Below are 12,779 nucleotides of genomic sequence, written 5' to 3' on the forward strand. Positions count from 1 at the left end.
ATTTAATTTCTTATGTTTCTTTCATTGTTGAGTAGAGTGGCATGTGTATATATGTACATACTATTTTATGGCATATCGAAATATTAAATGTGTTACAAGTTATAATATATTCAAAATAAGATTACTTTGCTTACTTTTGCAAAGCTGTAAGAATGAAAAAAGCAAATACTCTACAGACAGCTTGAAAATAGAAGCTACTTGCTTACTTCCAGGAAACAGATAACAGACTCTGTAAAGCTTACCCTATTATTAATACAAATGGAAAGTCAGGCTGGATCCAAATCTGTTTCCTCCTGGAGAATTGCCATTTTTTGAAGTAAAGAGCACTGCAATTTTATGGTGAAAATCGTTATTACAAAACAATTTTGGTCTAGGCAATAGTCCATTCTTTTTCTGAGCTCTAGAGTAAAATTCACCTTGAAAAATGCTGCGTATTTTAGATGATTGTACTGCTCTGTGCCTTTCCTTCTTGTTCCCTCAGCAGAATTAATTCTTACATTCTCTTGTGTATTGGGAAATAAAATCTTTTCATGCCTTTTTTTCTTTTGCAGTATGCTTTGCACTGCTAGTCTCTTTATTCAGATTTCTATTATTTTTTAGCCTCAGTGTTGCCCCAAGGAATCATTCCTCGCTTATGTTTATTAGATCTGTTTATTTTGATGAACATTTTAGTGAATTACGATCGCTGTTCATGAAGGTTGTCCCTTACCTCAGCCTTGAGGCTGAAGCCATCCGTGCCCTGGGTGCAGAGCCAAGGCTGCAGGAGCACACCAGCAGTGCCAGCAGGGTGGGTCGGTGCAGAGAGCGTGGGATGCTGATGAGCAGGACATTGCTGAGCCTCTTCTCTTGCAGAGCCAACAGTTTGGTGGGGTTAGCATGCAAAATTCATGTGGAGGTGCTGTACAATAAAAGAAACCAAACCAACAAAACCCCCCAAAAAAACCAAAATAACCCCATGCCCCTGAAAAGCTATTAAAAGGTATGTTGAAGCTGGAACTGAAATAATTTATTTTCATTGTTTGAAATAGCCAGCATGGGGAATTGACTCATGTTCACTTTAGAAATGACTGCAGGAATTGCCTCCCTTCAGCTGCTGACTCCTACAGCCTCATGCTGGGGAGTGCTGGGGAGGACCATAAACATATTTCACTGCAAAGAGAGATGTTTTATTTTAATCTGCCTGAGAGGAAAAAGCTTCTGATCTTGTCCTGTAGTGATGAGTCACGTGTACTCGCTTCATTTTTCAACTCTGAAGGGCAGTAACCTCAAGGTGAAGGAAAAGGCAGAAAACAGCTGGGAGTGCTTATTTCTTGAACCAGGGCTGATAGATTTGGTAAAGATGCCTGGCAGTGCCCAAATGAATTAATAAATATTAACACTGCCTGTGAGATATAATACAAATGGCAGTACAGCATTTTGCAAGGCATAAAAGACCTGTGTAAGACAAGACTGGTTAGAATTTAAGTGCCTTATATTAAAATGGAAACTAGATTATATTGCATTATCTTTGCTATGAGGTAGTATATTTAACTGAAGGAGTAGTAAGTGTCAAAAAAAATAAGGTCTACAATAAAAATAAAATATCAGTTGATTATTACTGTTTTGAATATAAAATATCCATAAACAGTGAACAAGAAAAAAAAAGAAGACATCACAGAAAGTAAATTTAAAAAGTGGAGAAAAGGACATGTCTAATTTAAAATTTTGTGGTCAAACAAAGACATCTAGAGTTCAAAAGTAATACTGGGGAAATAAATAGGAAATCAGGTAATGAGCAAAGTTCCTTGAAGGACAAGAAAGATCAATCCTTTTTCAAGCAGAGTGTTTGTAGGAGTTGTCAAGTCAACACCAGGTGTATTGGGGAGACAAAAGATTTGACCATATGCATGGGGAGCAAGCAAGGTGGGCTCCTTCTTTTGATACAAGTGTCTGCCATGCCCACAGAGAGAGGGGGCAGAAATACTGACTTTAATAAATAGAGGGAAGAGATGCCAGTGTAATTGTGTGCAATAGAGTTGGGAAGGATGGAGGTCAGGATAATTCTTAGCATTTTCTAATCTGCAGCTAAAAAGATAGGAGAGTTGCTGATGATGAAGCAAGGCCCATGGAAGCTGGGAAATGGCATTTGATGGGCAGTGTAAACAAGATGCAACCTTTTGCTCATAAATTAAATGTTTGTATCCACTTCCTAAGCACCTGCTTGTAATCCTCCCTAAGGATTTAATGGATAAATACTTTAAAGTAGCTAAGTAGTTCAATAGTCTAAGACCTATTGATTTTCAATGGGATTTAGGTTTGTAAATCACTTAATCTCCTTCTAAAAAGCAACCTTTTGTCAAATAATCTGAATAAAGTCTCAGATTAAAAAGAGACTTTCTGAACATAGACCTTTCAGTACAGCAAAGTTACCAGATTTTTTAGCTTTTATATTCACTTTTTCTGCAACTCTGTTAATTCTTGCTTTGAATCTCTATCTTCTACATTTGCAAATAAGAACAGGAGATGAAAACAGAAATACTACTACCTTTGGTTTTCTCTCTGCATGTCTCTTGTGCTTCAGCTACAAGACATACTTGAAAATGCAGAAATACAAAACCCTGACAGCCTCTGCTGCATACATCAATATGTCTGTGGCACTAATTCAGGGGTGGGAAGTACCATACTGTGGTCTTAAAATTTGCCAGAGCACTGCTTTATTTCCTTTTTGAGTTCATAGTCTCTTACATGAGAAAATAGATTAGAAAAAAAACATTATTTTGAGCAGTGTAGTGTTATTTATGCATAATGCTCCTTTTGTATTTTAGTATTATTGAAACATGAGACTGATAAAAAATCTGGTTTAAGACCAACAAAGGTGGCAAGTGCTCCACAGCTATGATTTGTGAAATGATTGCTGTGTTTTCTTTGGAAGCAGGACAGCAATTATTTACGCATCTTTAAATAATTCTTCTTTGAGTAATGAGCATGTAAAAAGGATTGGTTTCTCCCTACCTAAAGTGAAAAAAATTACAATAACAATTTTCTTTCTGTGCTCTTCTACTTGGAAAATTGTTCTGACATGCCCTGTCCAAACAAAGGAAGGATACTTTTTTATAACTTTCTGATCATGAATATCATTGGTATCTCTAAAAAATAATGTCCATTCCATGCTGATTAATTTTGTGCTTTATACTTAAAGAATTCTAGGTCTAAGTATAATCAAATTACTCTCTGCTGATTTTCACATGTAAGAAGTGATCATCTGATTATTATTTTAAGACTACTGATACTTAATTAAATTGAAAAGCACATCTATTAAGTATCAGAGCTGAAGATGTCAATAGAACTGTTTTCCTATAGATTTGGGTGTACAAATGGAAGAAAGAGTATGGATGTGGCTCTGCAATAACTAGGATTCTCTGCAGGATTCCTGTATATGGTTATATATATAAAAATGTGTGGGTCTAAAGGGTTAAATTGCATTCTACTTCTTTGCTGTCTGAGCTTGTCAAAGCTACAGACCAAATCCTACACCCATTTCTGAATTCAAATCTAGGGAGTTCATTGACTTCTGTGGAATTACTGTCATTCTAATTGTTCTAAAGACATAGATTTAAATTCGCACAATCATGATCATTTTGCTTGAGTAATAGACACATGATGAATAGATTGTTACGGCTCAGTGGTGTATTTTGGACCTTGTAAAAGATAGAAGGATATTAATTATTTTGACTTCATATAGTCCAGCCAAACCAGTTCACAAGTTTTGCTTTTTGGTGTAAGCACAAACATGACTTTTTCCATTTTTTATGTACATATTGAAAAAAAAAAAAAAAAGAAAAAGGGGCTGGTGTCTAGATGGATACTTCTTTATACCTTCTCTGGTGTAATACTTAACATGGGAAAGTGTCATTTTAATTTTCTTTTCATCTGATATTATTTCACTGGTGGGCAGGCAGAATGTAGCCAATGAATAAGTGATTTAGATGCTGAGGTGCTGGGTATAGAGAATAGTTTCATGCTTCTCTTGTGCCCAAGCGATTCTGTATCTAGGATCTATCAGAGTGTGACAACAAACAAGAGTAAGCAAACCTTTTTGCTGTAGTGGTTGGATGACAAAACTGGGGACATCTGATTCTTATCCTACTTAACATTTTTAAAATATAGAAGTGTCCCAGAACAAAATAGGACAGATGGATGATTCCTTTGCAGCTTCTCTTCCCACAAACAGGAAGAAAAACCATAAAACACTTCAAGGCTGAGGTGCTTGCTTTGAAAATCTTACTGCTTTAGCAGATGAGGTAGCCTCAGGGCTTCAACTTGTCCCGTCTGAGTGTGACATTAAAGAATCTTAATGTCATGAATTTTATAGAGAGTATAGTCTAAATCAGGTGCCAGAAATTAAATACAGAGCTTCTAAGATATTTTTCTTTCCCCAAAGGTTAGCTATGATGGAGAACTTCACAAGCACCCACAGCTGGAGGCTGATCTAACAGCAGTGAGAGAGATCTATGGACCTAATGCAGTATCTCTCAGGTATGGCACTGGCCTTTCCGTACTTTCCTTCATGTTTTGGATTTTGAATTCTATATGGATCTTCCCTGACTGCTAAAGCACAAGTCTTTTCTGGTAATCTCTTCATGTTGTGTGACAAAAGGAGGGAGCACTGCAAACCAGTATCAGTGCTGGGTTTTTGGAGATTCTTTTGTTTTTCAGCATGGTTACAAGTAGCTGTGCTGAGAGCAGCCCTGTTCTAAAACATCATTGTCTTTTGCAGTTCTAGTCAGGCCGTTGTGTTTTGTTGTAAATTACTATTTAACATTTTTCTAAAGCCTTGTTAAACTCTTTTTCTGTCATATTCTGAATTTTGCCCTAGAGGTGAACAAGAAGAATGATAAGAGATTTAATAAATACTTTCCCTAGGGAACAACTGAAGGGATTTATTTGTCCAGTCTAGGAGAAAAAGATAGAGAGAAGACACAGTAACAGTTTTTCTTCTTCAGAATAGCTGTTTGAAGGTAAAAGAAGTGATCAAATGCTCTGTATTGACACCATGTGAGAAGCTAGGGCTTGATCAGAGGTTATGGAAGTTTTTAGATTGCGGGGATCTAAAGTATCCTGCACAGGGAAGTAGTAGAACCTTGGCCAGATGCAAATTGCTAAGAGTAATTGCACACTAATTCTGTTGGGCATATATTAATGTCCATGATTCTGCCATAGTGCATATCACATATATATTTTAATAAGCCTCAGATATTTTATAACTTCATTTTCCATCAATATAATCTTAATAATTACATAAAATAACAGGTAGGTAAGATATAACAGACCTACTAGATGTATTGCAAGGAAAAATATCAAAGTTGTCATACCAACCAAGTAAGAAGAAGAGAGAGCATACCTACAGTTATAAACTACTATACTTTTTCAAATTAAATGGAAATTTATTACACTTCAAGAACCTGGGGAATCAAAATCTGAATAGCAGTATTTAGATTTAGGAAATGAATACATGTTTATTTGCTAAACTGATAACGATGAAATTCCTTTAAGCTCCTAAAATGGAAACATTATGTGTAACCTTTCGCAAATTTAAATGCATGTAGTTTACTGAATCAGCTGTTCACTGGAAACACTGTGATCCCCTTGAGCTCAGTCTAGTAGAAACTAGCACCTGTGGCTGCTTTTGGCATGTGTAAAACCTTATCCACTGTATTGCAGCTGAAAATATTTACCAATTCTTGGAAATACACCCCACAGCTTTAAGTGTTCATTTTCATCCTTCTTGTGCAGCTCCACTTCTCTAAGAAGAGAGGAATTTCTCTGACAAAAGTATGCACTGAGAGTGGATATTTTCTAGACATTTGACCCTCCTTTCATTAACCCCTTGCTGTCACAGAGTCAGTTTTACATGTAAAAGTAAAGTTTCTGTTCCTGCATGCTTTTCACCACTGCCCTTAGAAATCTGGCCACAAAAGCCCTGAGAAAGTGATCCATCCAGCTGATCTTTTGCTTATTCATTTATGGGCAGAGGACCTCTGGGAGTTTCAAAATCAAGAGGCATTGATGAAGCTATTGTAGATAGCAAATCATAAGATGCAGGTGTTGAAATAAGACATCATTTCCTCCTCATGTCAGCTTGAGAAATTAAAACTAGAGTTAGCATCATGTGTCTAAAACCCATCTTTTAGGATAGTAGTTGAGTGAGGGCAAAGCGATTTCAAAAGCGATTTCAAGTGAGTATGGAAGTGTATTTCAAGTGAGTATGAGCTTCCCTGTTTCAAAGCCAGGATTTTAGTGAGCTGTAGGAGGTCAGCGAGTGCCTGTGCAGCACCTGCTCCAGTGTCACCTCAGCTCTGGGTGAGGTGACAGTGAAGCAGCAACAAAGGTGGCTGGAAAGTCTCCTATAATAGAGCCCTGTCCTGCCCTGTGTGTGCCATGTGTGGACAGACCTGATCTAGAGGGTGAGCTTGGGTTTTCCCTGACCAGACAGAACCACTGGGTTGCTGAATTTTGGTGGAAGGGGCTCCCTTCATCAAACTGCACAAGAGCTCAAGCGGTTTCCAGTGCAAACTCAGCCCTACCAGAGCTGAGAGGTCATTTTGGTAGGAAACAGTTACATTTTACTGTTTCAAAACTGCCTTGTTGACTGATTTATGTACAACTGTTGCTCTGCACTTAGTGAAGTTTAATTGAAAAGCATGGGAGTCAGTGTGTCAACAAGCATAGAAATGGAGCTTCAAAGTTAAACACATCCTAGTGGCTGGAAGCTAATCTGTGGAAATTGGAGCGATAATACTTTTACAATATTGTCCACTTAATTAACATACATGAAAGGGAAGAAAGTTTTTTGTTTAGGTTTGTTAATAATTATTTTGTAGCTCTGTTTTTCAGAAGTCTTCAAGTATGTTGGGGGAGGGCAATCAGAGTAAGTCAGAACATAAAAGGTAGAAAAATCACAGTTTAAATGTAAGATTTCAGATGGTAATGAAATACCTGTCAAATCCGAATCTTGCAATACTGCACATAACAGATAAAAAAGATTAACTATTGCCTTGAGCACATTACTGGGCAGTCTTTATTTTTGACAGACAAGTGCTTGAATGCATGAAACAATCCCCCAGATATAACATGCCACCCTATAGGCTATGTTGTAATTGTCTTCAGTGGTTTATCTGAAGTCTGGTTTTAGGTTACTGGCTGTTAACCTGAAATACTTCTGAAAATTAACAAGATTCTCATGTGTCATAAATGGGAGTAGCATGTGGCTATTCATTTTTCTTTGCTCATCTTTGCAATACTTGAGGCAGAAATACATAGCAGCAGTGGAGATATTTTGGGGGAATTAGTGGAAAAGGTTTAGTGTGTTTAAGATCTTCTGAACAAAGCTTTTAAGTGCAGCTGATGGTCACGCACTGGGAATATTGATCCAATCTATGTAAATGTGTATTTTATAACTATTCTGATTTTACAGATAAGATAATCCTTTATAAAATCTTGGATGTTGTAAGTACTCCTGAATTGAGGAGTATCTTAAAGAGCTCTAATGTAATGTAATTATTTCCTTTCAGGGAATATGGAGCCATTGATGATGTAGATATTGATCTACATATTGATGTTAGCTTTCTTGATGTAAGTAATCTAATAACAGAATTACATAATGAACATTAATACCCATTTAATTTTGCTACACATCATACTCTCTAGACAACCACTGATACTTTCCTTTTTTTTTGGAGACTTGATCTTCACAAGTGGTTGTCACATTATTGATTGATACAGGGTAGGAAGGTTTTCTTCCCTTTTATGACCACTTTGCTAAAATGCTGTGTTAGGCTTTTATTTGTCGCATGTGTATTTCCTCCCAAACATTTTTTGTGAATGGTAAATGTTCTAATATAATCTAGTCTAATATAAATGAAACACCATTATTTTTATATTAACCTAGACCTGAGTCAGGTGAAAGCACTTCTTACAGTCCTGAAGGGAAGAGGACTTTGTCAGGAGTGCTCCTGTACATTGATAAGAGAGAGGCTTGACTGGCAAAGGAACAGGAGAGCTCTTTGTTGGCTGGCAGCATGGTTTCTCTAGCTCTCATGCTGTCATTCAGCTTCACACTTCTTCACCTTATCTGTGCAGCAACTTTCTGGCCTCTATATAGAGAGCAAAAATGAGAACTTATAAGGTCATGATTAGCTTCTGCACAGACATGTCTTATTTTCAGGTCCACACAGCACATAAGACACTTACTGAACCATACTGTTCTGTCTTTTTTGTTCCTTTGCTTCTCAGCTTTGAGCTGTTGGTAGATGGGAATGTGTTTGCCTGTACTGTACATGCAGTGTTGTGTATAAACGTCTGCTTGGTTTAAATGAACTCAAGAACTGGAAATAGTCTGACACTGATCTTCAGGGGGCGTTGACATGCCATAATTTGTGCTGAGACTGATGATGTTGGAGTAGATACTAAACAACTGGGTAAATGGTTGGATAGTGTTTGTAGCAACCCTAAGGCAGACTGACAAAAGGCAGTAGTTCCTCAAAATGGCTAATGATGTCTGTTGTTTTCTTATTGTCTTAAACTAGGAGGAGATTGCTGTGGCTTGGGATGTAATTCGCACAGAGCCTATAATAGTGCGACTGCACTGTTCACTTACCCAGTACCTAAATGGACCAGGTTGGTCAATTTTGTATGCTTCTTGTGGCTTTTGTGGTGTTCAGTCTGAGCCATGGGTTAGTCACTTACTCACTACCAAATCTTTGACCCTGCATGTGCTCAGTTCTACTGCTGAGAGGAGTCCTATTGATTTGAAATTTGGCTTACATGTATTTGCTTGGCTGGGCCCTTCCTAGTGACACAGGCATCTAATTTAAACTTGCATAGGTTGATTTTGGGAAATTAATTTCCTGATACCCTTTGAGATGCAGCTGCTTCCCCTAGGAACCAGGGTTAAGGAATAAAGATTGAGAGTTTCTAATATGTGATTTCCTCATTTTTTAAATCAAACATCATCTGCACAGATGGGATATGACTGATAATGAAGACATACACAGACCTACATGCACTTCTTCATGCAGCTTTAAAGAGTCAGGCCATAGTAATTCCCCTTTCAGCTTCTGGTTTCTACATGAGTATGTGAATTCTGGAAATCTTTAGATTTGAAAGAATTTTTAAGTGAGTAAAATTTCCTCATGAGAGAAAAATGGTCAAGCTTATGAAGAATCGACTGATTTTGAAGATTTGGAAGCATTCATATGTGAGAGTCAACTTGAGATATATTTTTACAGTTGAAGTCAGACTCAGTTTGGATAATAACTTGCCCAGCCTCCCAGCCTTGGAGACTTACAGTAAAGGCTGTCAGTTCATGCTTTTATCTATGGGAGAATTCTTCTTCTGGAAAATGAATAGATATTTCCAGTCCTGTTGAGCAAAATCTGTCCCAATGAGCTATTGCTATAGGACATGTTGTCTATTGATTCTAACTATAAGCTCTATTCTGTTCATTCAAATAAGCATTTCATCAGACCAATATTTTTTTCCCATTGACTTTAGTCTTTTTCTCTGGGGTTTATTACTTCAATTGTTTTTGTTAATATACAAATCTTAAAGTATGCATTTGCGATAGCAAGAAGCAGTGTTAGTATTCAGAACATTCCTATCAAAATGTAATTTAAAAAATAAAGAAGTGCAGCAAATACGAGAAGGTGAAGTGTGTAGAGCAGCATGCAGTGAGAAATGAGAAGTAACAAGAATATATATGCTTCATCAATGACAAGGTTAAGGTGGCAAACACAGTTCCCAGTGCTGCAAGCTGACTGCTTGTTGTGGGAGTGCTGGAGTTCTGAGAAAGGCAGGAGCAGGGCCACAGGCAAGAACTTTAGGTTTTATGCGCTCAGCTGCTTTTTTCAGCCATGTCTCTTTACTTACTAGCAAAGCACAGTGAGATCCACCATCTTTTATGTTAATTCTGTGAATTCCTCTTCTGTTTTCTTGAGAATACAGAGCCAGAATTTTATGTTTTTCTCCTATACTACATTCTATTCATTGAGAAACAAGAACACAGTACATTGCAAAGCACAGTGGAGGATATGAGTACCACCCTGTAGCTGTGTAATACACTGATTTTAGATAGTTCTTCTATTTAATAGCTTGTCTCAGTAGGGGCTGCGTGGGCAGTTAGTCCCTCATGCCTTAGAAACCTGTGTTAGAGAGGATGAATCAGCTAGTGGTATTGGCATGTCTCATCTGAATGTAGAGTCTAGACAAAAATTTTGGTCTAGATGTCAGGTTATAAGACTGCTGATTGTAGGTAGGATGGTATTTAAAGTATTCCCCGTCCCACCAAACCCTGCAGTGTGTCTGAAATTTGACAATCCAAAGATACTGCATTAATTAAATCATTCATCCCTTTCAAAAAAATAATCAGCAGTTTATATTTAAAAGATGAGTTTATGTTTCATGTTATTTGAATAATAACATTTGAAGAGAGGTAACTACTGATCTTTGAACTAAGTTAAATTGCATGGCAAACATATTGTATTTTATTATCAAATTTAATCTGTTAAGCAAAATTAAAGTACAAACTTGGATATTCTGAATAAAATTCAACTGAGTGATAAGAATAACATCAAAATATTGTTTTGCCATTTCTAATAAAATTTGAACAAACCCCAGATTTTTTGTTTTAATTACTTTTTGATTTTACTTTGGTCATTGTCCCCTTATGCAATACAAAATATGCAGGCTGTTTGTGCTTGTAGTATGCATTGGTTTTTGTCCTGCCTTGAGGCCCTGTGGCTCTCTCAACGAGTACTGGCTTCCATCTGCCACTTCTATCTAGCAAATGTTATGGAAGGATTTTAGTAATACCACTAGCTAATTTCCATCCTTTACCCTGTACATTTGCAATTTCTGACATGAATATGGATATACCAGTATTAGGACAGGCCTTGAGGAAATTTTAGGGTAATACTTAGCCACTGGAATGCACATGTCAGGCACTTAGATGATGGTTTTTGATCTTGTATTAAAACACCCTCAGAAGCAAAATCCAGATACAAATTAATTCAGTTTAAGTCTGGACTTTCTTCGTAGCCACAGAAACTGTACTAGGTATAGACAACTTACTCAGGAAAAAAGGTTAAAATGTTAGGTGAGATAAACTGCCAGTCCAGATACATTTAATATGATGCTGCTTGCTACTTGCATAGTGTATATGTAAAAAAAGATACATTTTTGTAAACAAAATGCGTGGGAAGAGATACATTTGGGAGAATTCCATATGTAAAATTATAAATTATATTGCCTGATGTTCCAAAAAGGACCACTCCTTTCATAATATGCTTAGATGACATGTCCACTCTTGCCATTGCTTCAATTTAATTGTCTGTAGTAAAGCCCCACAGAGAAGAGGGTCCTTAAATAAGATTTATGTGGCCACAAGTTTGTCATTACTACTGTAAGTTCATATATCAACAAATATCCTTTTTCCCTAGTGCCAACTGTGGATGTATTTCAGATCTCTACTAAGGAAAGATTTGGGTTGGGACATCAGCTGAAAAAGTAAGTCTAGAAAAGTACAAACCCGTGTTTTTAGGCAAATATAACACTCCTTCAGTTTCCAGACCGTGTCAAGTAGAATAAAATTCATGTTGCTACGTTTGTTGTTGGATCAATACCCCTTGAAGTTGTTTATCTTTAAATAAAAGTCAATATTTGCCATTTTAAGTTTGGGTTTGTTGATGAGAACCTAACTTATGTTACTTGCCAGGGTTTTCTGTCACTTTATTGCCTTTTAGGAAGTAAGCTATAAAAGGTATAAAGACCATATCTAGGAATTTTCAGTTTCATCTTTCTGCTTAGATGATGAAGCCTCTGAAACAGGAGTCCTTTTGAGCTTCATGCATACCCTGAGGGGGCTATGCTTTCATGGTTGCCTCTAGGATATACCACAAAAATCAGGCCATCCATGTTTTGAGGACAAGATGGAAGGATAGTTAAATTTGTCAGTTTAATATGATCATAGTTGAGCTCTTTCTAATACAACTTTGCTGAATCATCTCTTTACATATGCTTTTGTACATGTAATAAATTTTTAAGTATATATGCTTTAGTATCTCGTCATTACAACATTAAGAAACCCCTGAGGAAAACAAAATCCTGTTTAGTGTTTTAAGAAATTCGGTGCAACACTTTCATAATCGTAAAAATTAAGCAAGTTATTAAAATCTCTATGGTACATAACTTTGAAGAAAAAAAAAAGAAATAAATGCTTCCCTAAAATTAATAATCTCTTAAAATGTTTTGCTATTTACCCTGTCTGTGTTTTTTTTGCACCAGGTAATTACACAAGGTTCCCATATGACATTTTCAAGAACTTAGCTGCACAGTTCACAGCTGAGCAGGAGTAAAAATTCCCGTGAGCCCACTGGTCCATCATGGCTATGGCAATGGCATATTTCTTTCTCACACCAAATTTAGCTTTGACTTTTATCACTATTAAGACCCCCACTGCAAAATTAGAGTCAGAGAACAAGGTTCTCCTCAGCCATGCAGATGCAGTAACCAGTGGTCATGTGAGAGGTAGACCCCTGTAGCTGAATTTGATGCCCTTGACTCAGTTTATGTCTAGATCCCCATGAGAGGTATCATCTGCGTAAGTTTTGCAGTGATTTTTTACACAGACTGTATTCTCATTAAGAGTCCCATATTTAATTGGCTCTACATGAAAAAAAAGGGGTTTTGAGGAGCTGGGACACTCAATTATTAATCCACATACATGGCAGAAAACTTCATCTGTA

The 12,779-nt window shown here is 36.9% G+C and overlaps 1 protein-coding gene across 5 annotated transcripts in view; it reads left to right on the top strand.

Annotated features, from left to right (window-relative positions):
- The window catches only part of PARP8 (poly(ADP-ribose) polymerase family member 8), a 112,615-nt gene that overhangs the window by 62,343 nt on the left and 37,493 nt on the right, over positions 1-12,779 (top strand). For all 5 annotated transcript variants that reach the window (XM_021553888.3, XM_021553889.3, XM_085567492.1 and 2 more), the window contains 4 exons: positions 4,421-4,515; positions 7,551-7,611; positions 8,565-8,655; positions 11,475-11,541. In XM_021553888.3, the coding sequence (XP_021409563.1) occupies positions 4,421-4,515; positions 7,551-7,611; positions 8,565-8,655; positions 11,475-11,541 (314 nt within the window). The remainder of the gene's footprint in view (positions 1-4,420; positions 4,516-7,550; positions 7,612-8,564; positions 8,656-11,474; positions 11,542-12,779) is intronic.

The sequence above is a fragment of the Lonchura striata genome, chromosome Z (assembly GCF_050655825.1).
Source record: "Lonchura striata isolate lonStrDom1 chromosome Z, ASM5065582v1, whole genome shotgun sequence".
NCBI classification, from domain to species: domain Eukaryota; kingdom Metazoa; phylum Chordata; class Aves; order Passeriformes; family Estrildidae; genus Lonchura; species Lonchura striata.